This window comes from Achroia grisella, unplaced genomic scaffold (assembly GCF_030625045.1).
Source record: "Achroia grisella isolate CSIRO2021 unplaced genomic scaffold, CSIRO_AGI_Agris_v1 utg1096, whole genome shotgun sequence".
NCBI classification, from domain to species: Eukaryota; Metazoa; Arthropoda; class Insecta; order Lepidoptera; family Pyralidae; genus Achroia; species Achroia grisella.
Window position 1 is genome coordinate 413,552 of NW_026712575.1, and position 22,185 is coordinate 435,736.

At 31.9% G+C, this 22,185-nt stretch overlaps 1 protein-coding gene across 2 annotated transcripts in view; it reads right to left on the minus strand.

Annotated features, from left to right (window-relative positions):
- LOC131849033 (protein bunched, class 2/F/G isoform-like) overlaps window positions 1-22,185 on the minus strand; it is a 182,883-nt gene that overhangs the window by 97,676 nt on the left and 63,022 nt on the right. The window contains exon 2 of one of the 2 annotated variants that reach the window (XM_059199019.1): window positions 200-334. The exons of the other annotated variant lie outside the window; for it this stretch is intronic. Coding sequence (XP_059055002.1) covers window positions 200-334 — 135 coding nt within the window. The remainder of the gene's footprint in view (window positions 1-199; window positions 335-22,185) is intronic. 2 annotated transcript variants of the gene reach the window in all.

Consider the following 22,185-nt stretch of genomic DNA (forward strand, 5'->3'; position numbering starts at 1 on the left):
ATAACATTAACAGATGTAATTACCAACACCACAGCGTGATAATGAAATGCTAGCTTTATAGTACATTCTATGAATAAAATGACTCTGTTTTAAATAGTTTGAAATTATAGTAGTACAAATAAAGTTAGCATTTCAGGTCAGAAATAACAAAACACAGCCATTGCCACAGAAGCCAAACGTTCCGAGCGTGGAATGCTACCTGTTGTGTTGCTGCCTCTCGGAAGGTGGGGGTGATGCTGCGCGAGACGACGTCGCGGTCTGCTCCCTGGTGTCAGGGCCACCACTCGGACTGCCGGCGCCGCTGCCGCCGAGCGCCAACGCCAACCCGCTGATGCTGCCGACACACCACCATGTCACCATTGCCCTAGCGTCGAGCATTCATAACCCTGGCATAGCTGCTCCAACTTGAAATGCTATCACACAGACCATCATACCAGTATACATTGAAAATAGGATACTAACATAGGATATATAAGCATGAATGAACATTTTAATGTCTACTGTGCTACAGGGGCACTAATCAGCTATAGTATAAATGTTGGAGCAGATAAGCCATTTGCTTAGTAACGAGACCTAGGATCGATATAGCAATGGCACTGATTTTGCTAATCTAATCTCTCCTATTTACATCGATGATATCGCGCCAACTATTTAAGTACTGGATTATTGTAAGGCCGATGTTTATTATGTTACGGATTCGCCTTTCGCTTATATACTCGGAACTACAGACAGCGGAGCGAAGCAGAGCATTCTCAGCGGGGTGAAGATACGTAAGCAGTGATATTCAGTTAGTGGCAAATCATCGGGTGTGTCAATATTATGGATACATATGGCAAGCAAGCATTCCGGTATTATTGTAGTCTTAAATAAAATAAATTTAAAGATAATTTATCGGTTGAGTTGATCACTCAGAGATAATTCACGTGTCTCTAGTTAATTAAAGTGATGGCCGACAATAGAAGCCATTTAGACGGCAGTTAACAACAAAATAAATCAGTCAATCCTTCCACAGTGCAGGTAATTGAAGATGACGGTGATTCATATGCCAATCACGGTGTTGAGGAAGATGGAGTGTTAGAAGGAAGTCGTTCTGGGAATCAGTCACGCAGCCAAGAGTGGGCGAGAACGGGCAATTAGGCGGTCCCTCTACGTCAACGAACTAGAAATATGTCGCGCTGTACGCAACAAGAGTATGAATGGACTGAATACGTCAACTACAGACGTCGGCAGCTAGCACAGCCAATGTGTCGCCACCACCAAGGTTGTTTATTGTTAACGAGGAGACACTACAATAGCTAATTGTCGTATACAAGTTTTGCATTCGTTTAATGGACTAATTTCTATATATGTATATACGATTGCTAACATTTTAACTGTTGTAAAGGTAAATAAAAGCCTATGATATCGTTTGTACGTATTATGAATGTAAGTATTAGTCTTTTACTTGTTTTTAAAATTTTTAATTAATAAATACGACATTCAGAACTTTCATATTTCTAGTGCGACAGCTTACATACTACTTGTATCATAATAATACGTTACGTGTTACGCTACGTTTGTTATCGTTTATAAATCCAGTAATTACAAGACATTTAATTTCAAGTCACTAAACTGATACACTACTGCCCAATAGTAATGGTTACAGAAAAATATTGTTTTTAATAAAATAACTGTGTTACTACTGACATTAAGTGGTAACCAAAATTGATTTAAGGCAAAGTAGCTGTTCTTATAAATATGATTAATGATGAAAATTCAACAAACTTATGAAAGTTGAACATCAGTATCCATATTTATAAATACACAAAAGCATATGAGAAAATTAATGTCTCATATTCTTTTGTGTACTTATAAATAATAGGACATAAGACCTTGAAACTTGTGCTCTTTAAATAAGACATCATGACATTTCATAATACAAATGAAATTAATGCAAATCGTTTACCACATAAATGTATTTAGAGGTCAGTACCAGTTTCCGTGTCAATATAGGACGTATAATAACAACGCCATATTTCCGACTTTAAACAATTTAATATCCGTTTTGTTTTCATATAAACATCGGTGCAGGCGGTGGCGTCATTGGATATGAACAGGAAGTAGGAATTTGCAGTAGAGGATGTTATCAACAATTACTTTTAGATTCAAAGAAACAAATTATACTTCCTATTGCAATTTGTTGCAACTTGCAACTGATGGTGTATTTTTGTGGAGTTGAACATTTTTTTTAAATAACTGAAATTACATATAAGGTGACGGATAATCAGATGGTACTCCTCTAGTACATACATTAACAGTATCAAATGACGTCGATATTACCAATCATACATTGCTATTCAGGATTTCATGCCTTCACACCCTGTATTTTTACTGCCTTACCTCACCCTTCAAATTAAACATCTCATAATGCAATAATGCAACCTACTACTGAGCTGCTGCAGTAGGTGCTACAGAAATACCTACAATATCAACTTTTACACAGTACTATCTCGGTATACTCTATTTTAATATGAAATGATTTAAACTGTGGTATACGAATTGTATAGTACTATGTAATATTATGTTATCTGTGATAGTACTAATCTTTACAAGTACTAGCATAGTGAATCAGACAAGGCATAATTTAGAAGCATTAACTTGCCTGTAAATATTGACGCTATAAATATAGGTTTACTATATGTATCTAAGGAAAAAAATATGACAATTATAGTGAAAAAGTATGTTGTGATCACATACATACATAATTTATACATAAGATTGATGGATTATATTGACAGACTATTAGCTATATATCAACGAGTATACTTTTGTCATAATTACTAGGTACCTATTATTATAACTCAGATTCAATAGAGTTGGTAAAATAGCTTAAACTGATACAACAGTTTTATAGTATTGTGATACTAAACCACTATTAATTATAACAAATAATAAAAAATATATATCTATTAATTAATTATCAATGCAACGTCTTATATAAGTTTTAAATTTATGTACTTAGGTATTGAATATAGTTTATATATAAAAATCCATTAAGGAAACAAAAGTACACGATTTTCATACTAGTAACACTTCTATCTAGTAACGCCGCTATCTAGTTCTTGCATAAAAATAAAGGTCACACAGTGGGTGTGAAACGAAGAAAGGCTACAAGTGTAATTATAAACCAGACATTAAATTAAGTACTTTAAATTAATAAAGCACTTTAATAAGCTTGAAAGTATTTCCGACACAATAATGTACGACAATAATTAAAGTTGTTTCTAGAGAATTCTTTGGTTTTCTAGCCAAGTAACTGGTTCTCAAGACCTGACATGTATTTATATTACAATTTAAAGTGAAAAGATATCAAATATATTTGATGCTTTGAAAATCATATTTAAACTAATAAGTACGGTATCTATGATAACAAAACTAAAATCCATAATTTCATTCAAGTGGAATTGCCGCTATCTTTATAAACTACTATCGACTGGTCTCGGCTTCTCACGGATACATTACAAATCTTTGAATTTCTCGGCTCGTTCTATATTATAACAATCATGACATATTAACCTTCCTCACTCAATCTATTACTGAAAACTGTAATAAAATCAGTTGCGTACAGACATCGGTGGCGACTTTCTTTTATACTATGTAAAGATGTAAGGGTTACGGAACAATAAAACCATTCTGTCGAGACGACGGGCATCGAGTGATGCTATTCATTCCTATATGGAATTGTTTCTAGTTTCCATCAGGTGTGGGTCGTCCACTTTTTTGTATTTTTTTTTATAAATTTAAGTAAATTATTTCTAATAGCACAGGTTTTGTATATTATACAGGTTTCTCTGCAATTCCCCTATCGATTCTACAACATAGACTACGTATTAAAGAACCACAACTATGTACGACTGTTTGTGACAAGCTTAGTAAACCTAGGAAACGGTACATCAAGCCAGCCTCCAAATTATTATATACAATATTTAATTTACTGTTAGTTAAAACATCGACACGTACTAACTGCACTTGTAATCTATTTTACTAGGTCTAAGCAAGGTCGATTGAAGGTGAGGGTGATAACATCAATACTTTTAATAAAATTTAATATCTCTAAGACACAATTCTTTAGACTTTTTATTTTTAATAATTCATGTGTATAGTTTAAATTACTAAAAAGAAAAGAAGAACAAATTGTGCCTATTATGAATATTTTATTTAACATATAAATACTAATTAAGTCTTTTATATATTTTTCTTTTATCACTGGCATTTATACTTATTGGACATTATTGGCTACTTCAAGCATGTTTATATAAAACTTTGTTAAACAACAAAAGTTTCACAATATCACTATAATAACAAAATAGAATTAAAACATATTGATTAAAATTCGAGTCATAAAAATAAATTCTGTATGGGTGAAGACATCATATACCTAGCTACCTAACAAATATTTTAAATAAAAATTATTCTGCAAAAATGTTAATTAATTAGAGTACCATGAGAAAATTTATATACAGCATTTAATTAATTAATCCTTATGGGGGATTAACAATTGCGGTACAACAATTTTAGCCCAATCATACAGGGCTACGAATCAAACCCGATTTGGTGTTTGCACATAAATTTAATATCCACAAACGTTTCGAGAATTGATAAAAACAACAAGTGTAGTTCAGTGTAGGTGGGGGGGAGTTTGCTATAAACAAACAGCGCTTGTTGGCAGTTTGTTTAAGGCAAGTACCTATTTTAGTAATTGCCTAGATATTGTTGAGGCGTTTAGTTTTCATTCATTCAGATATATGCAGTGTAGTTCTTCTCTCGATAGGTAGACTAACATATCCATAACCAGCAATGCAATCTTCTTTAATTTGCAAAAATCTATAATATCTAGTAACTTCTTAGATTAATATTTATACGTATATTTATTATTAAACGTTATAATATAAGTATGTCTACAATGATTTTAGTTTAAATATTAATTAATATTAATAAAAAAAATATTGAGAAACAGATCTGTATTTATTATTTCATCTCTTATTAAAATAAAGTAGCTATTTACAAGGACTCTGCTTAGTATTCAAACGTTATTGTCAATATTGTACCTATTATGACGATTATTTTTATAATCGACAGAATTAACTACCTTACTTGCAAATTAATTAGAACACGGTTTCTTTGTTAGAAAATAGCTGAACCTTTTTCTGACATTAACCATAATGAATTAGAGTTGAAGTTGCATTGGAAAATATTATAAAAATTAATATACTTGAACGCCATAAGTGCCAGAATACTCGAAACTAAAAACTTAGGAAAAACCGTGAACAAAGTTAAACGAAACACTGTTTAAACAGTTTATTTTTCGACCGTTGTTAGAATACTAAATCTCGCGCGCATTCTATTCTAGGATCTCCAATAAATGTAAAACTACATCAACAGACGTTGTGGGCATTCCGTTTTGCTAGCAAATAACCACTAGAATCCGCTTTGCAAACTCGAACTGGCAGCCCACCAAATGGGGAGATAGATCATCTGGATCTTGAAAGCAATTAGCAATGTATTTTCCGTGAGCGTGAAATTGATTAACGCTAATTATTGTGACTGTATTTCTTGCCTGTGAGGTAATGTACAACATTAATAATGTCAACGCCTTGTTTAAACAGTAATTAATCTGAACGAAAAATGCGACAACTTTGTAAATGAACATAAAGGAATTCAAAACTGCATATCTTATTATGCCAACAACAATGTTTGTGCTTTATTCATAAGGCATATGAAAATAGGCATATGAAACATATCTGTCGTAAGTGTTGAAATGTTTTGAATACAACTTGAAACAGTTATTTGTAGTTGTGACATAATAATTACTAGATTCGAGACAATAATAACCCATTACTTTTGTTGTCTGTCTAGGCAATAGTTCAAACTATGGTTATTAAGCTAGGTAGCAACCAAATATCAGAAACGTGAAATACCATAACAAAGCGGTCAACTTAACAGGCGAGTAACACGTAGTCGTGCAGCGAGTGTAGCGAGAGATAACCTTCCACAACCGTCAAACGATGCGATTGTGTAATCTTAGCCGTTAAGCCAACAATGATATCCTTCAATAACCTAGAACTTAGGTTATACATCACAACACGTCGTTTATAGCGCGTGCGAGCGATAACATTAGCAAACAGGATGAATTAAAAATCAACTTTACAACATTGGAAATTAAGTTTATATTCTTTAGTCAACAAAGGACGTGGATTGGATGAAAAATAATAAAGAAAATTCGTCTTATAGATTCTCAAATGGTTAACGTTACGATGGATGGATATTGATGATCATTGTTATTAATACACGTAGAAATGAGTTAGGTTTTGAATTAAATATAGTATACAGACGAATCATGTCCTAGATTACCACATTGCTTACTTCTGCACGAATTCTGCAACTACATAGTAACAAATATTTTGCCTTTTTCCATTTAAGGTTACTCAAAACTGTGTAGAACTGCAAAAGCGATTAGCTTAATTGCAACCATATAGAATGCAAATAAAAAAAAAACTGTACAAAATAAACTGCGAACGCAACTAATTAAAATAATGTAAACACAGAATTTAATAGGTAATAACATGTATTAACGACACGACTGCGTTGACCCGGGCAGATAATATAGTAGGTATACCTACGTAAACTATTCATGTAGATTATTATCATCACGCTATTCAAAGTCCGTTCTATTATAGGCAATTATTTTGATTTTTATTTAAATCATCAACTAGGTATCACTATCGGCAACGATTATAAGTCACGTCAATATAGATAGGTACTATGTCATATATATGGTTTGATTTAATGAGATTTAGTGTTATATTCGGTACTAAATTCTTCCTGTCTATAGTGTACAGGCCTTAATATGAAGTTATTTAAAATGACTAAAAACAAGTTTTTCAGGCTGACGGAAAGAACCGACAACTGTTCAAAACTATGTATTACCAATCACTATAACATGAATACCTAGAGACATACTACCCAATAACTTAATAACTATGTCTCACCCTCATCACGGAAATATAACGTTAGCAAATTGCTTGACAACAATATCAGTCGCGTTCGACCTCTAAATATTAAATAACCATGTACAGTTTTCAAAACCTCTTTATGTTTTTTATTACATTTTCCTATTTACTATTAACACATTTATGTCATAATAAATGTAAATCAACACATACAAATTAACGATTACAAACATTAGTCATGTTTAAATAATGACAAAGACGTCCTTAACAAAACATACGTTCAACCTCCACCTGTGACAGCATCCGGACAGTAAGCAGATTCGGGAAATTATTCACAAACGTTTGTTTATTTTCATCGGCTCCAGTCAGGCGCCGTACTCACCTTGACCGACGTTAGCGAACAGTGCAACCGACCAATGAAAGTTGACCTTATTACCACTTAGCATAATCAATTCCACATACGGTAAAGAATAGACATATATGACAAGCATGGACTTCTGTCACAGACGACGACGGATACTTAGGAAGTAAAATAATAGGTCAAATTCCTAAATACTTTTACAAATGCCTACAACACTTATTTGGAAATGGTCTCGTATATTTTATCTGTGGATATATATATCTTCAAACCAGTTCCTTGAACCCATTGCTTTAGGCTGCTGTTCTTAGATACAATTTATTTATTTTAGAAAGATTAACGGTGTAATTTTATATGTTATTGATTATATTGAATTGTCCTAATCTTCAGCAATAGTATTACTACATCATATAATAATATAAAAAACTAGTTATAAGCTGCGAGTTTACCTACGTAAGGATCAGAATTTATATAAGTTTCGGAATCGTTATTCTGGTTGTCAATTTCCTTTAGATCCGTACAGTCGCTTAATATAAATTGTACTTATATGTACAGTATCTTTCAGTTGATATCCTGCTTGTATTCTCAGGTGAATTAAAAGGTATTCTGTGTTTATGTAGATAAAATTTCATCAGTATGCTAAATTTAATTGAAATCCGCTATACAGTTTAAATATTGCGTTACAAATATTCATTTTAAACTATACATTAAAACGATGAATTTCACGTAACAGCGCTATTTGTGGCAAATTTTTTTCACCGTTACCGCTTTTTATTTTGAACTTTCATTTGAAGTGTTGTTTATAGAATTAAATACAGATTTTGGTATTCTTTGTAAGCTGTAGCAAGCCTAACGGTTTGTTTACGATAAAAATCAAACATAACCCCGGAACGTTTCAAGATTACTGCTTACTGGATGTAAACGGAGCAAAATTAGCAAGATAACATTTATCTTTAATTAGGGTTACCATTCGTCCATTATATTTATCCGGACATGTCCGGACTTTAATCAGATTTTTTAATTTATTGGTACAGGAAGCAATATTTATAATGCAATAAATTCTTTAAATATAAGACAGACCTGCATTTTATTTAAAATGTCGGGGGGGGATAATTTATAAGTCAATAATACCTATAAGACGTCATTTGAGTTCATTTCATGTCCCAACTTTTAAGGAGTATCCGTTCTGTTAAGAAATAAAATTTCGAAGTGGTAACCCTAATTCTGATCGAAGTTTGTAAATTTATTTTCATTCAGGTTTTTACGATGACGTATAAAGAATGGATCTTTAACCAGTGTAAAACACTAGGTAAGACTAATATACAAAGTGTAAAGGAACCATTACCTTTGAGAGTTGAAAAATAAACATAGAATCAATACGGTCAAAAACAGCCTATTAGATTTAAAGACAAACTGGTTGTTCCTAAATATTTTTTAGAAAAAAATATTAAAACCTTTATGGAAATGGGTCATAAATTTTTAATAAAACACTTCAAGGTTAATTTTAGACATAGACACCCTAATAAGTAAATAAAGTTAACAAAATTAATTAAAACGGCGTATGTGAATAAATTATTTTTGAAGCTGAAAATTATTACGTCCTACAATTGCAATGGCCACTGCTAATTTCGTCATGTTCCATACCTATTTAGAAGTGCTATAGCTGTGTGTAATGAAAGGTGACTGGGAAGGTCAACTTGGCACTGAGACGTTGACACTTGGGTCTAGACATCAGATTGTTTCAATGCGCGTGTCTTGATAACCCGCGACACAAACCTCGTAAGTAAACAGGTCGTAAATCCATACTAATGTTATAGCAGCGAAAGTGTGTGTCTGATTGCATTGTTAGTTATCTCTTCACTACTAAAACGATGGATCTTAATAAATCTTTACGTGATCGATAGATGTCGGACGTAAGCTACCTTTTATAGATGAAGCGGCGATTAAGATGTAGTTCGTAATCACAATTTCATATTTTGAATTCAGCGAAATTTCTATGCCAAATACAATTATTTGTAAGTATTATTTCTAACTTTGACTGTCAACAGATGTACCTACTCTTCATTCGATATATTACTTATATGCTACCTGGTATTTTCATCTAAACTTAAAGGAGTTACTTATATTCAGTTGATTAGTGTTTACCTATAAAAATATTTTATCAGAATTGGTACTAATTGTTTTATATGAACGAAAACACTTGCTAAATTTACAATTGTTTGTATTAGAGTAATAGTATGCAATAAAGGAGATTGAATGATCAAATGAATAATACGCGCAATTGTAAAGCTTTAATTAAACCATTTCAACAATTTACGACTCGCAACGTTATAACAAAGTATAAACCGAATAGTTTGGAAGCAGTCAACATTGGTGCCACCCACATAGTACAAATTTAACTTATGACGAATTCAGACCAAACAGTGCGCCGGGATCGAGTCGATAAACAACGCAATCCTTTAATATATTGCAGTTATGGTCTCCCTGAATGTGTCACAACAACTATCAAGGAGATAAAAAGCTTACATACGGGAACAAATTTCTGTCCGTATACGAGGAAATTCTTTCCAGCGCGTAATCACTGATGTCTGAGTTGTAAGTATTGTGCAATTCTAATGTATCATCTATTATTATGATCTTACCGAGTTAGATTTTGTACAAAATAGGACGATTTTGTAATGCGTGAGAACTCAGTCTCTTATTTATGTCGCCAAACTGTCTGCTCCGTAAACTGTGTTTTTATTTAAGAGAATAATAATTAATATCGCTGTGTTTACCTAACATTAGTTAACCCAATATCTATGCAATATATTAGGCATAGGAAAATTCATATTATTATTATAAGTGTGTATTTGACTTTTCATTACAAGTCAGCTGCTTCAAAAAGCTGACAAAATCGTAGGTAACAGCTATTTTACAATATTTTTACTTTCACCTAAATAAATATACGAATTTCTAAATGGTACATCGGGATGAGTGGTCATTAACAAACATTTAGTGAGATCGCTAACAACTTATTCGCATTAAACCAATCTCTATACAAAGATAGACGCAAACATCGGAAATAGATTGTCGGCATGTTAGAAAATATTATAGTAAGATTGCGTAATAACGAAAATATCATAGTTTGTTCATAATCAGCACTAATGTACTATTAGTAGTAATGAACGATGGATAACAACTACATTATGACCACTATTCGTTCCAGTCTCGAGAAATATAATTACATGTTAACTAACGGCGAATTGTTGATTACTGAACTGGAGTTAACACATAGGTTTAAAAAAGCGAGGATTAGATGCGTGCTTACACGGTAACTAAACACTAATAATTGCATTAGTAAGTTGATACTTGATGAAGCATCAAGGACGAGCATTGAATCTCGAAGGGGGCGGCCATGAGGCGGTTGTGCGTGTCTAATCTATTATTTACTTTCGAGCGTAGAAGTTTTAATAACATTTAAATAAGCTATGACGACAAAAAATCAATACATCAATTTGTGGGAATCAGCATTTATAACTGACCAAAATCACTGAAAGTCACTAAAAGAAAGATTTTGTTAATTTAAGCTGTTTTTGACGAAATGTGATTTACCTATAACAAATACTTAGTTACATTTTTATATCCTCCTACTGTTTAAGTAATACAAAATGTTAAACAGTGCAATTTTAATTAACTTTGAATTGAAAATAATCTACAGTCCACCTGAAGGAAGTCCAAAGACAATACGCGTACCACTATGGACGTCCAAAAGACATAGATACATGTCATTTGTTTATCTGTGCACTAATATGTTACACCTCCGGAACTGTTTTGTAATAAGATTCTATGTTACGAAGACAATGAAAGTAATATTGCGATTTTCACGCTGCCTCACCAAAATTATTCATTGCTGACACTGGAATGATTTATCAACACTTTTTTAACATTCTGTGATGGGTATTTTAAATGCATTCTTTTGCAAGTAATGATTTTAAAATGAGATTTTGGTGATCTTAGACCTTACAGCCAAAAAATAAAGTTTATTAATTCATTATCAACATAAAATAATGAAAATATACAGACGAATAAACCCAAAAAAAGTAGGTAGTGGTTGATTTACATGATACTGTATAAATGATTTTTGGAAACACAGTTAGTTCATTTAATACGAATTTAGAGATACAAAATACAATCTGTTATCCGTGACTCCGTCTGCTTCTTTGACGTAAAAGTTAAATATGTCCGTCAAAGTGGAACAATCACAATCACGTCATATGTCATTGAGATCAGATCAGCCGTATAGTAGTGAAGAAATAAGACAGAAACAGATGGCAGTAATATAATCACCTAAATTGTTTTTAAAAGATTAAGCAAAGCTAGCTTGTTCCAGTTAGCATTTGGAAGTGATATACATATCAACAATCATATAGGTTCCCCTATGCCCCAGTCACCCCTCATTGCCACCCTCTGAAATTCGACACCAAGGTCGGCATTAGAAAGGTCGTACATCGAACTTTCGTGCTTCCGGGTACAGAAAATAATGATTGATGGGGCGTCATCGCGGCCCCATTAGAGGGTCAACGACCGCATGTTTTTTTTTTGTATTAGATATATTTTTATGTTATTGGAAATACTTGATTGACGTCTGTTAATTCTTATGAGAAAATAAATAAATAATAGTTATGGCAAGATAGAACCAATGGCGTTCCATGTTCCAATAATATTTTTTTTTAAGCTGTTTATTGAGTTAAACATAAAAAACTGTGGGAGCAGTTATTAATTCAGGTAATTAGTATAAAACTCATTACGAATAATATTCTCTAAGCAGAATGCTATTTAGAGCTTGCGGAGTTATTTAGAGTTAAATTTAAAAAATAATCGTGTATGATTGTAAAGATATTAAATCTATTTTACATATCAAATTCTATGCATAACTATAGAGAAACGCATTCGGTATTTTTACGGCGTTTTGCGAAAGTGCCACAGTGCATATATACAGATAATTTGCATTACTGCTGTTTTAGGTATTATTGTATTTTTCAAACTCGACATCATGCATCGAATTTGATTAAATTCGATGCATGATGTCGACTCGAATCCAATATTAGATGATTACAAAATTAGAACTTTCTACGATTGCAAAATATCTAAAGTACGTAGTAGTATTGAAGTAGTTAATCTGTCAAGCCAATAAAAAAAACATTTTGGACTCATTAGAGTATAAAATATTTAATAATGTATTTACATAAAATATCCACAACAGCGTGTACATATTTTTCCATGGAGATAACGTATCCGGCGTATGAATCAGTTTAATGTAGGCTGTTTATTTTTTTATGTAAATAGCATAGATAAACGAAATATTTACTTAGTTCACAACGATTAAGAGCAATCCAGGCATATAATGTAATATATTATATGCAATTTCACTTTCACAACATTAAAAATAGTTTAAATGTTGAAAGATTTTTTGAAATAACAATATTCTAGATGCAATTGTTACCATTATAAAATGAAATGCCTAGTTTTGTAATGTTTACAATTACTAATTTTGTACCAATTATGTAATGTTTGTAGAGTTTAATTGTCCGATTACATGATACCCAGCTGCAAATTTTAAATGTTAAGGTCATACTCAGTCTGACGGCCTCTTACATAAATCATTTAACTTGCCATGTTTACGATATAAATTTATGAAAAGCACACATTACAAAATATCCCGTAAGCATAATATCAGATTTATTTTATTGAAAAATTAAATAAAAGTAGTAAATAAATATAGCAGTAACAAATTGAACTACTATTTTAATAACATAGTAACAATATCCGAATATATAATATTTTAAATGTACTTATAAATAAATTATTCTATAGCAATACCAATAAATGAATGATGGAAAATGACAATGTACAAACATAATTCCATGATTTTCTCCAGAAGTGGAGTTCATTGTCTTTCTTTAAATATCTGTATAATAATAAATGACGGGTAATGCCTATAAATAAATATTTGGGCACGCTAATTATAAGGTAGAATGAGCACCTACTATCGGAACGCTTGTCATGTCTTATATGAAAATAGCCATTTTATTTTTGCATAAAAGCATTGGCATCTATGTACGTTGATCGAATGAACAAATTTAGGGGAATTTTATTATGTAAATAACCAAAGTCATCAATAGAATAAATACATCGTACAATAACATAACTAAATGCACACAACAATTTTGAGAAAATATTAACTGGTTGATGAAAATACACACTTGATTGCGAGTGTGTTAATATTCAATTTCAATCAACTTACTACTTTATTGTATAGGTACCACCTGTGCCCGCAGTTTCACTTATGTGAAATTTACAGTCTATGTTATTCTGATGTAAAAGCTATATTACTGTAAAGTTTCATCAAAATCCGTTCAGTAGTTTTTGCCTGAAAGAGTAACAAATTTTTCGCATTTATAATATTAATAAGATCTGAAATGTTGTACCTGCCTGCGCTAACTGAACTAAAGCTGGAGGAGCATTGGTGCATAGGAGGAGAATAAAGTCCGGTCGGTTAGCCTTTGTGACGAACTCACAAGAAATTAACCACGATGTTTTCCTGGGAAGTCTGCGTGAAGGTCGACCTTACATAGTATACTTCTAATAATCCCTACCTCCTCCAACAATGTTAGAGCCGCCAACTTTAACGTGTGAATAACACGCGTGGGAGAAACAGTTTCGTGCTAATTATAATTTGAAAGAATGAAAGAAAAAGAAATGCTGCTTCAATACTTACTAGTAATAAATGCGAAAGTAAGTTTATTTGTTTTTACTCTTCAAGGATGAATCAATTATCATGACATAGGCTACTTTTTAAAAATCTCTGAGATTTTGTTATACAAAATGGTTAATGAAGGAGTAAGTAATGATATCTAGAAAGAAGTAGTTGGGCAGAAGCTAGTATATTTTTTACTACTTGTATGTATGAATGTAACGTGACGGAGGCAAATTTACCCCTTCTCTCTTTAATAAATTTCATTAATTATGGCTTATTGTTAGTGTTTATATTGTAGTTTACTATCTTTGTGACGACTAGATTTGAATTCATGATACTTTGAAGGCTAAATGCGGAGAATAGAGAAGAATAGAGTCAACATTGCATTACATTATATGATATGATATGGATTTAAATCAGGGTCAATTTAAATAATCAAATTTAAATGAACGAGTGGCCACAAAGCTTTAGCGTTCATAAAAACACAAAATTAATTTATAATATTCCATTAAGCTGTAAACATTTCAGTTGCATAGAACCATATCTAAAGCAACATTATTTGCATTATTTAAGAGTGCAACCACTCCACTTAAACCGTAATTGTCAAGTGGCGTTACTGTAGTCAAGTTACACGATAATCGTCTCAGAGTGAGACATACTTCGTAACTACCAGTTGGGAATGTCTGACGATAAATCTTTTGCTTGAGCGGGTATTTATATCGGTGCTAACAGTTAAGAATCGATTAAAATGACGTGATCAATCAAAGTAACGATTAATGTGATGTAAAATTATTAAACCTCAATGAATTACTTTGTAAACTTGCGTTCTAGAATGATATCAGACTTTAACGCTGCTACTTTTTATGCAGAAGAAGAAAAAAATACGGCAGTGAAATCATAGAGCATATCTGAGTTGTCAGGAATGGCAAGCACGATCGTCAAATGACGACATAATCACAGTAATAGTACACAATCTCAGTACAATTCACACAGCGCCATCTACACCCAAGTTAAGCTAGCTAAATCTTGTGTTATGGGTACTAGATAACTGATACAAATACATAGATTTTTTTTTTTTCGTAAATACATACATATTATACATAGAAAACATCCAGACCGATACGAACAATCATTCTCATGAATGCAAATGTTTGTGCCGTGCGAGGAATCGAACCCGCGACCATCGGACGTAAAGCGGTGTGCTAGATCACTAGACCACCGAGGTCGTCGAACATGTCTGTGTTGTGTTGTTCATGGCTATTAGTGACGATTGTGACTTCACTACTTCTGTCGAGTAGGATGTAAGTTTTTTGTCATTCGAATTTAATAATTACTATTATAAAAAAAAGAAATGTGCATTAAATCAATTAGGCAAGGCATTTGATTAGTAGAATGGAAAAATAGCTGACAGTCTACCTGATGGTAAGTGGTAACCGTCGACTACTACTGGTATAGAAATTACGTCATTATTTATTATGTTATTGTGACCTCTAGCTCGGCCAATACTGGAAACAAAATAATCATGGTTTATCTTATTTTAGATTTTACTTTCTATTTAAATCTGATTTCTTTATAAAATTTGTATCAGTCTGTATTTCACTTGCGTAGGAATCTGTTTATTTGTTTGCTTGCTGAATATTCACATAAAGTTTCATTTCAATCGGCACACCCACACAATATTTTGTTTCTCCATACCACCTTTGCACTTCAATTTGGAGGTTGAATTTCTAAAAATATTCTACCTGTTATATAAATAACAAAATATCAAATGCTGTTTTTTCGACTAGGTTTAACGAGAAAGAGAAAGTTTAGATGTATTATACTGTGTTCTTTATTTAAGGCTAACAATAACGGTGAATAATTGAATAAAGAAAATAATGATAAATTTCATATAGTTTATATATATGAAATTTATTTTAAAAAATGCAGTACAGTCAGGAGAGATTAAATAAGTAGCAAATTTATTTAATCAAATTTTGGGGTAATATGAAGTGAAGTGGATCTTAATTGGTATATTGCCATACAGACGCAAATTCTAAGTTTTTCCAGTGGTTGCATGTGAACAGAGATATCGGTAGTTGAATGAAAAAGGATCCTTTTGCACTCAAAATTCGATATCTCAGAGAGAAATGGTCGTTTCGGGGTCTTGAAAAAAGTATCTTGCATTGGCGTAGCTCAAAAAAAATTTTCCATAGAGTAAAAACCATAATGTAAAAATTCAGGATTGCATGAGAATCAGAGCTCTTAAAAATACCCGATTAACCTGATAACTTAATTTTCAAGCCCTTTATTTTTTATTTTCTGTGCGACCATTTTTCACTGATATAGAGCCTGTTGGAAATCACCCATAAAATTGGAAAAATTTTAAAGTCCTTAATTTTTGTGGGAAGTGAATCTTCACGTCAAATTAGGCGCCGTTTTGCTGATTAATCGCAATGTAGTAAAGAATCGGGCAGATAAAGTTTCGTATTTACAATATAAGTACGATTTACGTATTTTAATGTGGCGTTTCCAAATTGTTAAGCTATCATGTTTAATACAAAATCAAACATTTCAAGTGTTTAGCACACGTCATATTTAGCAGTTACCTGCAAATTATTTACTTGCAGGCATAACAGTTAAGCTGCTTAGTGTCAACTAATACAGTTATGCCAAAATTAACAACGTCGTGATGGTAAACGGAAATAAATGGATAACAATGTATAGAGAAATATTAACAAAGTCGTTATTTTCTATAAATAATGAGAATTATATCTCCAATTCAACGACCAATTCTCCAAGTCGACGACCTCGGTGGTCTAGCGGTCTAGCACACCGCTTTAAGTCCGATGATCGCGGGTTCGATTCCTCGCACGGCACAAACATTTGTATTCATGAGTATGATTGTTTGTATCGGTCTGGGTATTTTCTATGTATAATATGTATGTATTTACAAAAAAAAAAACTATGTATTTGTATCAGTAATCTAGTACCCATAATACAAGCTTTAGCTAGCTTAACTTGGATCTAGATAACGCTGTGTGAATTGTCCTGAAATTATTATTATTATAATTCAAAATTTTGAGTATTGGTTCAAATTATTCAAAGCCTCTTAAATTTCATTAATTAACTAAATTAGTTCCTAAGATAGCTGAAGGTATGTTCTTTATCATATTTAATATGGGCTTGTACATTACAAGTTACATTTAATAATACATAATTTAGGTACCATTTTAATTTTATATTCCTATTATGTGACCGTTTGCATTTCAGACAAAAAATGCTTCTTATAGCAGGATGCTTGGTATTACGAGTAGAATTAGAATTAATTTATGTATGTCATAATATTGTTACCTTTCAATTTATCACTTAGAAACACAATTATAATGATTGCAGTAATTCTTATTTCCATTTATAATTATGCTATAAGGCAATAGAACCTATATTTATTGTCTTACACCATGTCAATAAATTATTTATAATAAATGATATTGCAACTTTTAACATAAATAATACATATAAGCAACTATGTCCTCATGACAACCAATACAGATACAACACAAAGAAAACGAACACATCTGAATATACGTCACTTTTCTTTATTGAGAGCGTTATGGCATAGTAATTCATTACTCTGAAGACCAGACGAGAAGAGAAGATACGACCAGAGAAGAAATACACAGAAGAAAGACAGTTCAAATCTGGCCAAACAACAAAAACAATATTGTATGTCAATTTATATTTCTGACTGACTCCAGTGAAGACACATAATCAACAAAACAAGAAACACCGGTACAAAATATAGAAATATCCGAGATTGAGCGGTAGGCTAATCCCATGCGACACCCGTCATACTCGTAAAGGAGTGCTGCTTGTAGGGACTGGTCTGCTCTTATCACTACGACTGATTTAATCTTATTGTAAATTTGCCCCAAAAAAAATTGTGCTGGTTGGTAGTTTGTATTCACACGTTTTGACTTGTAAATGTAAACTTACAAGGATTATTTAAAAGAGCAACACACAAGTTTCTTGCTCGTTCTTCTTGTGAAAGCTTTCCGAACGAGAGGTAGATAAAAAACAAATTGTTATGACCATTCCAAAGTGCTTAAATTAAGTTTATTTGAATAAATGATTTTCTATTCTATTCTATTGTATTGAAATATACCTAGCGAAATGTGGACATGTAAAATAAACCATTATCAATAGACATAACAACAACAACATTAATACACTTCACCTTTCCAAAATATAAGTGAACTGCGTCCTAAGATGTTATATGACTTTTCGTCAGTAATACATATAAACTAGTTTTCAAATAAAATCGCAATCAATCATTGCCAGTTGTACTTAATGTAAATATTTTTTGTACTGAAAATTTTGAAAATCAATTACGCATAATCAATTCAATCGTTGATTGGTGAAAATAATCTAATAAGTATTTTTTGTACTAAAAATTTACATAAATCAATTAATTATGTAAAACATATTTTTTTGTCTATTTACGTCAACACTTTTGTCTTATACTTCATATTATATAAGAATACAACACGATAGCCAATCTATTACTTCGTGGTTTCTTTGACCTCTCCCCTCGTCCTTGTCACAGCTCACCACATTTTATTACGCTATGCACTACTAAAACAGTAGATGAAGTTTAAGGAATACTTTCAACTTCATCTACTGTTTACTAGTTTAACGACAAACTTACCTCATACCACCTTTTTTGTGATTTAATACCAAAGACGGTTTAAAGAACTCAATTTACTCCCACTAAATCTAGATTTCAATTTTTTACATAGGTACATATATTTGTATAAAAAAGTTTCGAGTTACAATTAATTATTGATTTGAGATAGCATTTTAGTAAGGAAAAGATTACCTTATAATAAATAGCTTTCGTAACAGACAAGTCCTTCACAAACAATGCTTAGTTTTCATACAAAATGATGTCTTAAATCAGTTAAATCCATCAGACGAATCGCATATAATTCTAACATTATAGAACAGCGTACAAACAAACGGATTAAAAATTTGTCTTGTTTACCCCACGACATGCGGCATCACGTCATACACGATGATATCACCCTGCGCATTCGCCTGACCTTAATCACACCCTAACGTGAAACAAGGGTTGGAAAAAATATGTTTTATGATATGTAATAACAACACATGTGGACACTACAATTAGTAAATATACATTGTATACAGTTTTAAAATCCTTGAGTAATAAAATAGTCGATAAGTTTGTTCCCTGGCAAGTTTTTGCTTGTTTATGTTTTCTTAATTGTATAAAAAATATAATAAGTAAAAAATAATAAACGTGTCTGTTTCTATCTACTGCTGCCTGAAGATTTTATAAAAAAAACTTCTTATAATAAACAGGAATTCATTTAAAAATACATCAAAATATTCAATAACTAATTACTGTGAATAACATATATTAACATTTACTCTTATTACACCTACTGTAAGTGAATTATCACTTCCTTGTAACGGGGTTAAAAGCAGATTAAGGAAGGGCAATTAAAGCCCTTGGGAGGAAACATTTACGACATCCATTATTTCCGTTTTATAATACGATACAATGGTTACTTTTTAGACTACCATCTATGTTTATAATAATAAAATGTCTATTATTTTATTAAATTACTTGTTATTTTTTTAAGTCACTAGGTACTTATTTAGAACGGTCTAGTCTGCGTCTATTTTGTTTAAATTCGCCTACCACCTGCACCGCATTATCGCGGCTAACGAACAGTCGGCGGCTGTATGGACGCCAAACCATAAAACAAACAAACAACAAACAGCCAACACTAACATTCTAGTTTGCGATCCATAAAGTTACCAGCTTTATAGGACAAAATAGTAAATACAGATCGCTATAGTGGTGTAGGCTTATTAATAATAATGATTACTAATAAGCTTGATAGATAGTAAACCATTTATTAATAATAATAATATTAATTCCTCAGTCCCATTTCATCATCATTGCCTTGCGTTTAGCCCATTATTAGTGGTCGACGCAGTATGTCATCCTCTTCCACTGATCTCTATCGGCCGTTATATCTGAGCATACTCTCTTTTTATTCAAATCATCTTTCACACAATCCATACATCCAGTCTTTAGTAGTAATTACATGCTGAAATAATAATCCAGCAGAAGTAATATGAAAAATTCAATATTGCATATTACTATTACATTTTTTTTTTAAGAAATTCTTAATATATACATTTATAGGTCCAGAACTGGCGGAACAAGGTGCACAACTAGTGCCTTAAATGCTACATGGAATGTGACGAATGGAGTAGAAGATAAGATGAGATTGAAGCAAGAATTGGGAGTAAGGACAGAAGCTAATGCCTGATATTTGAAAGTGCAAATCTAATTCCATCTTAATTATATTCTATACAAGATACAATAGTTGCTATGCCATTACACAAATTTTCCAATACAATTAAATATTCTAAAAAATAACAATAAAACAATAGAGCTACAATAGTTCAGTACAACTAGAAGACAATTAAATACACTTAACTGCAAATTGAATACTTGTTTGCGCTGTCTTCGTAAGACATTATTCAAGGTCTAAATATCCTTTTATTCTATTGCTGCTGTATCAGTTGGATACTAGAACGAACTCAATAATGGGATTGGTCTAACTTAATTCTATAAATTGGTACTCTACATACAATAAATAAAAAAAATATTCAAGAAACCAAACCAACTAGGAATTACTGATATTTGTAAGAGAGGTGAGAATAGTTTGTAATAGAAACTACTGGGCACCATAGCTAGCAAAATACTGTCACATTGACACCAGAACAAGTATCCTGGAAATGATTGTAGTTACTTTCTGGTGAATTTGTCACAACAGATCGAACTTTATTCTCATCCTATTGTTTTCAACCAGTGTACAGACAGCGTCACCATTAACTCTGGCGAGTGCGCCAAAATTAGCCAAAATTACGTCATAGTTAACGATTAAAAAAACTATGTATTCTGTGTCAATCAAAGAACGCGGAACATCACTACAGTTCCGTGTACCGAAAGGGGACCGATTGTTATGAAAAGCATTCTTTCCAATTATATATTATATATGCGTAATATAAAAATTGACTTTACGTAACTAATTACTAAATTACTCTACAGTAATTAGTGTATTGAAAATCGTAACAGGTGATTTACATTGCGGATGTTTTTTGAGGTTAAGTCTTGTAGGGCAGTGCAAGACAGCTGGATAGGCAATATATTATTCTTTATCTTGTTTAACGACTGTTTCATCATACGTTAGACAGGGCAAATATTATTGAAGTCATATTAGGGGAAAAACAACCAAATATTTAAAGTAGCCAAGGATAATAAAATAATACAATAAGGATACTCTATATTTCGTTTGTAATTTTTAAGGAAATTTTACAAAATATTAGAATTAAATTCATCGAGGACTATAATTATTATATGGTTGCATGCTTACAAATTAGTTTTTCTGACTAAGCTATTTACTAAATTTACGCTGCAATGAAATGGTCAAATGGTCGGATTAGCAAATTGGTACCCACTTATTCCTAGAATGACCCTGAACAACTTGGCAAGTACGTTTTTGATAGACATTCAATTCAATTGTGTCGCGATTGTTTTCAATGACTACTGAATAGTAATTGTTTTATATCTGGTATGTAGGTGTAATAAGCACAATATTTATTTAAAAAGACTATTACATACAAATTACTGTACATTACGAGAATGAAGTATGAGACTTGGTCAATTACATATGTGCTGAGTGAGATTAACAAACATATTATGCCTACTGCTATCATATTAACATACTTGTATTACTAAGTAATTACATCAACTATTACTGCATATTACATACATTAAGTAATACAATTTGATAGTAAACATAATACATTTTCCTGTCCTAAGTTTAAGTAAATTGTATTTAGGTATCTTCAACGGATATGCTATGCGGAATAATCATTCAAAATTGTCATTACTTCAGAACTTTTCTACAGAAGATTTTTAAAGGAATTTGTATCGATTGCTTAAAAGATCCGTAGGTAAAAGAAGTGTGATCCTGATTATAATGCTGAGTATATGACGGCAATAAACCATAATAACA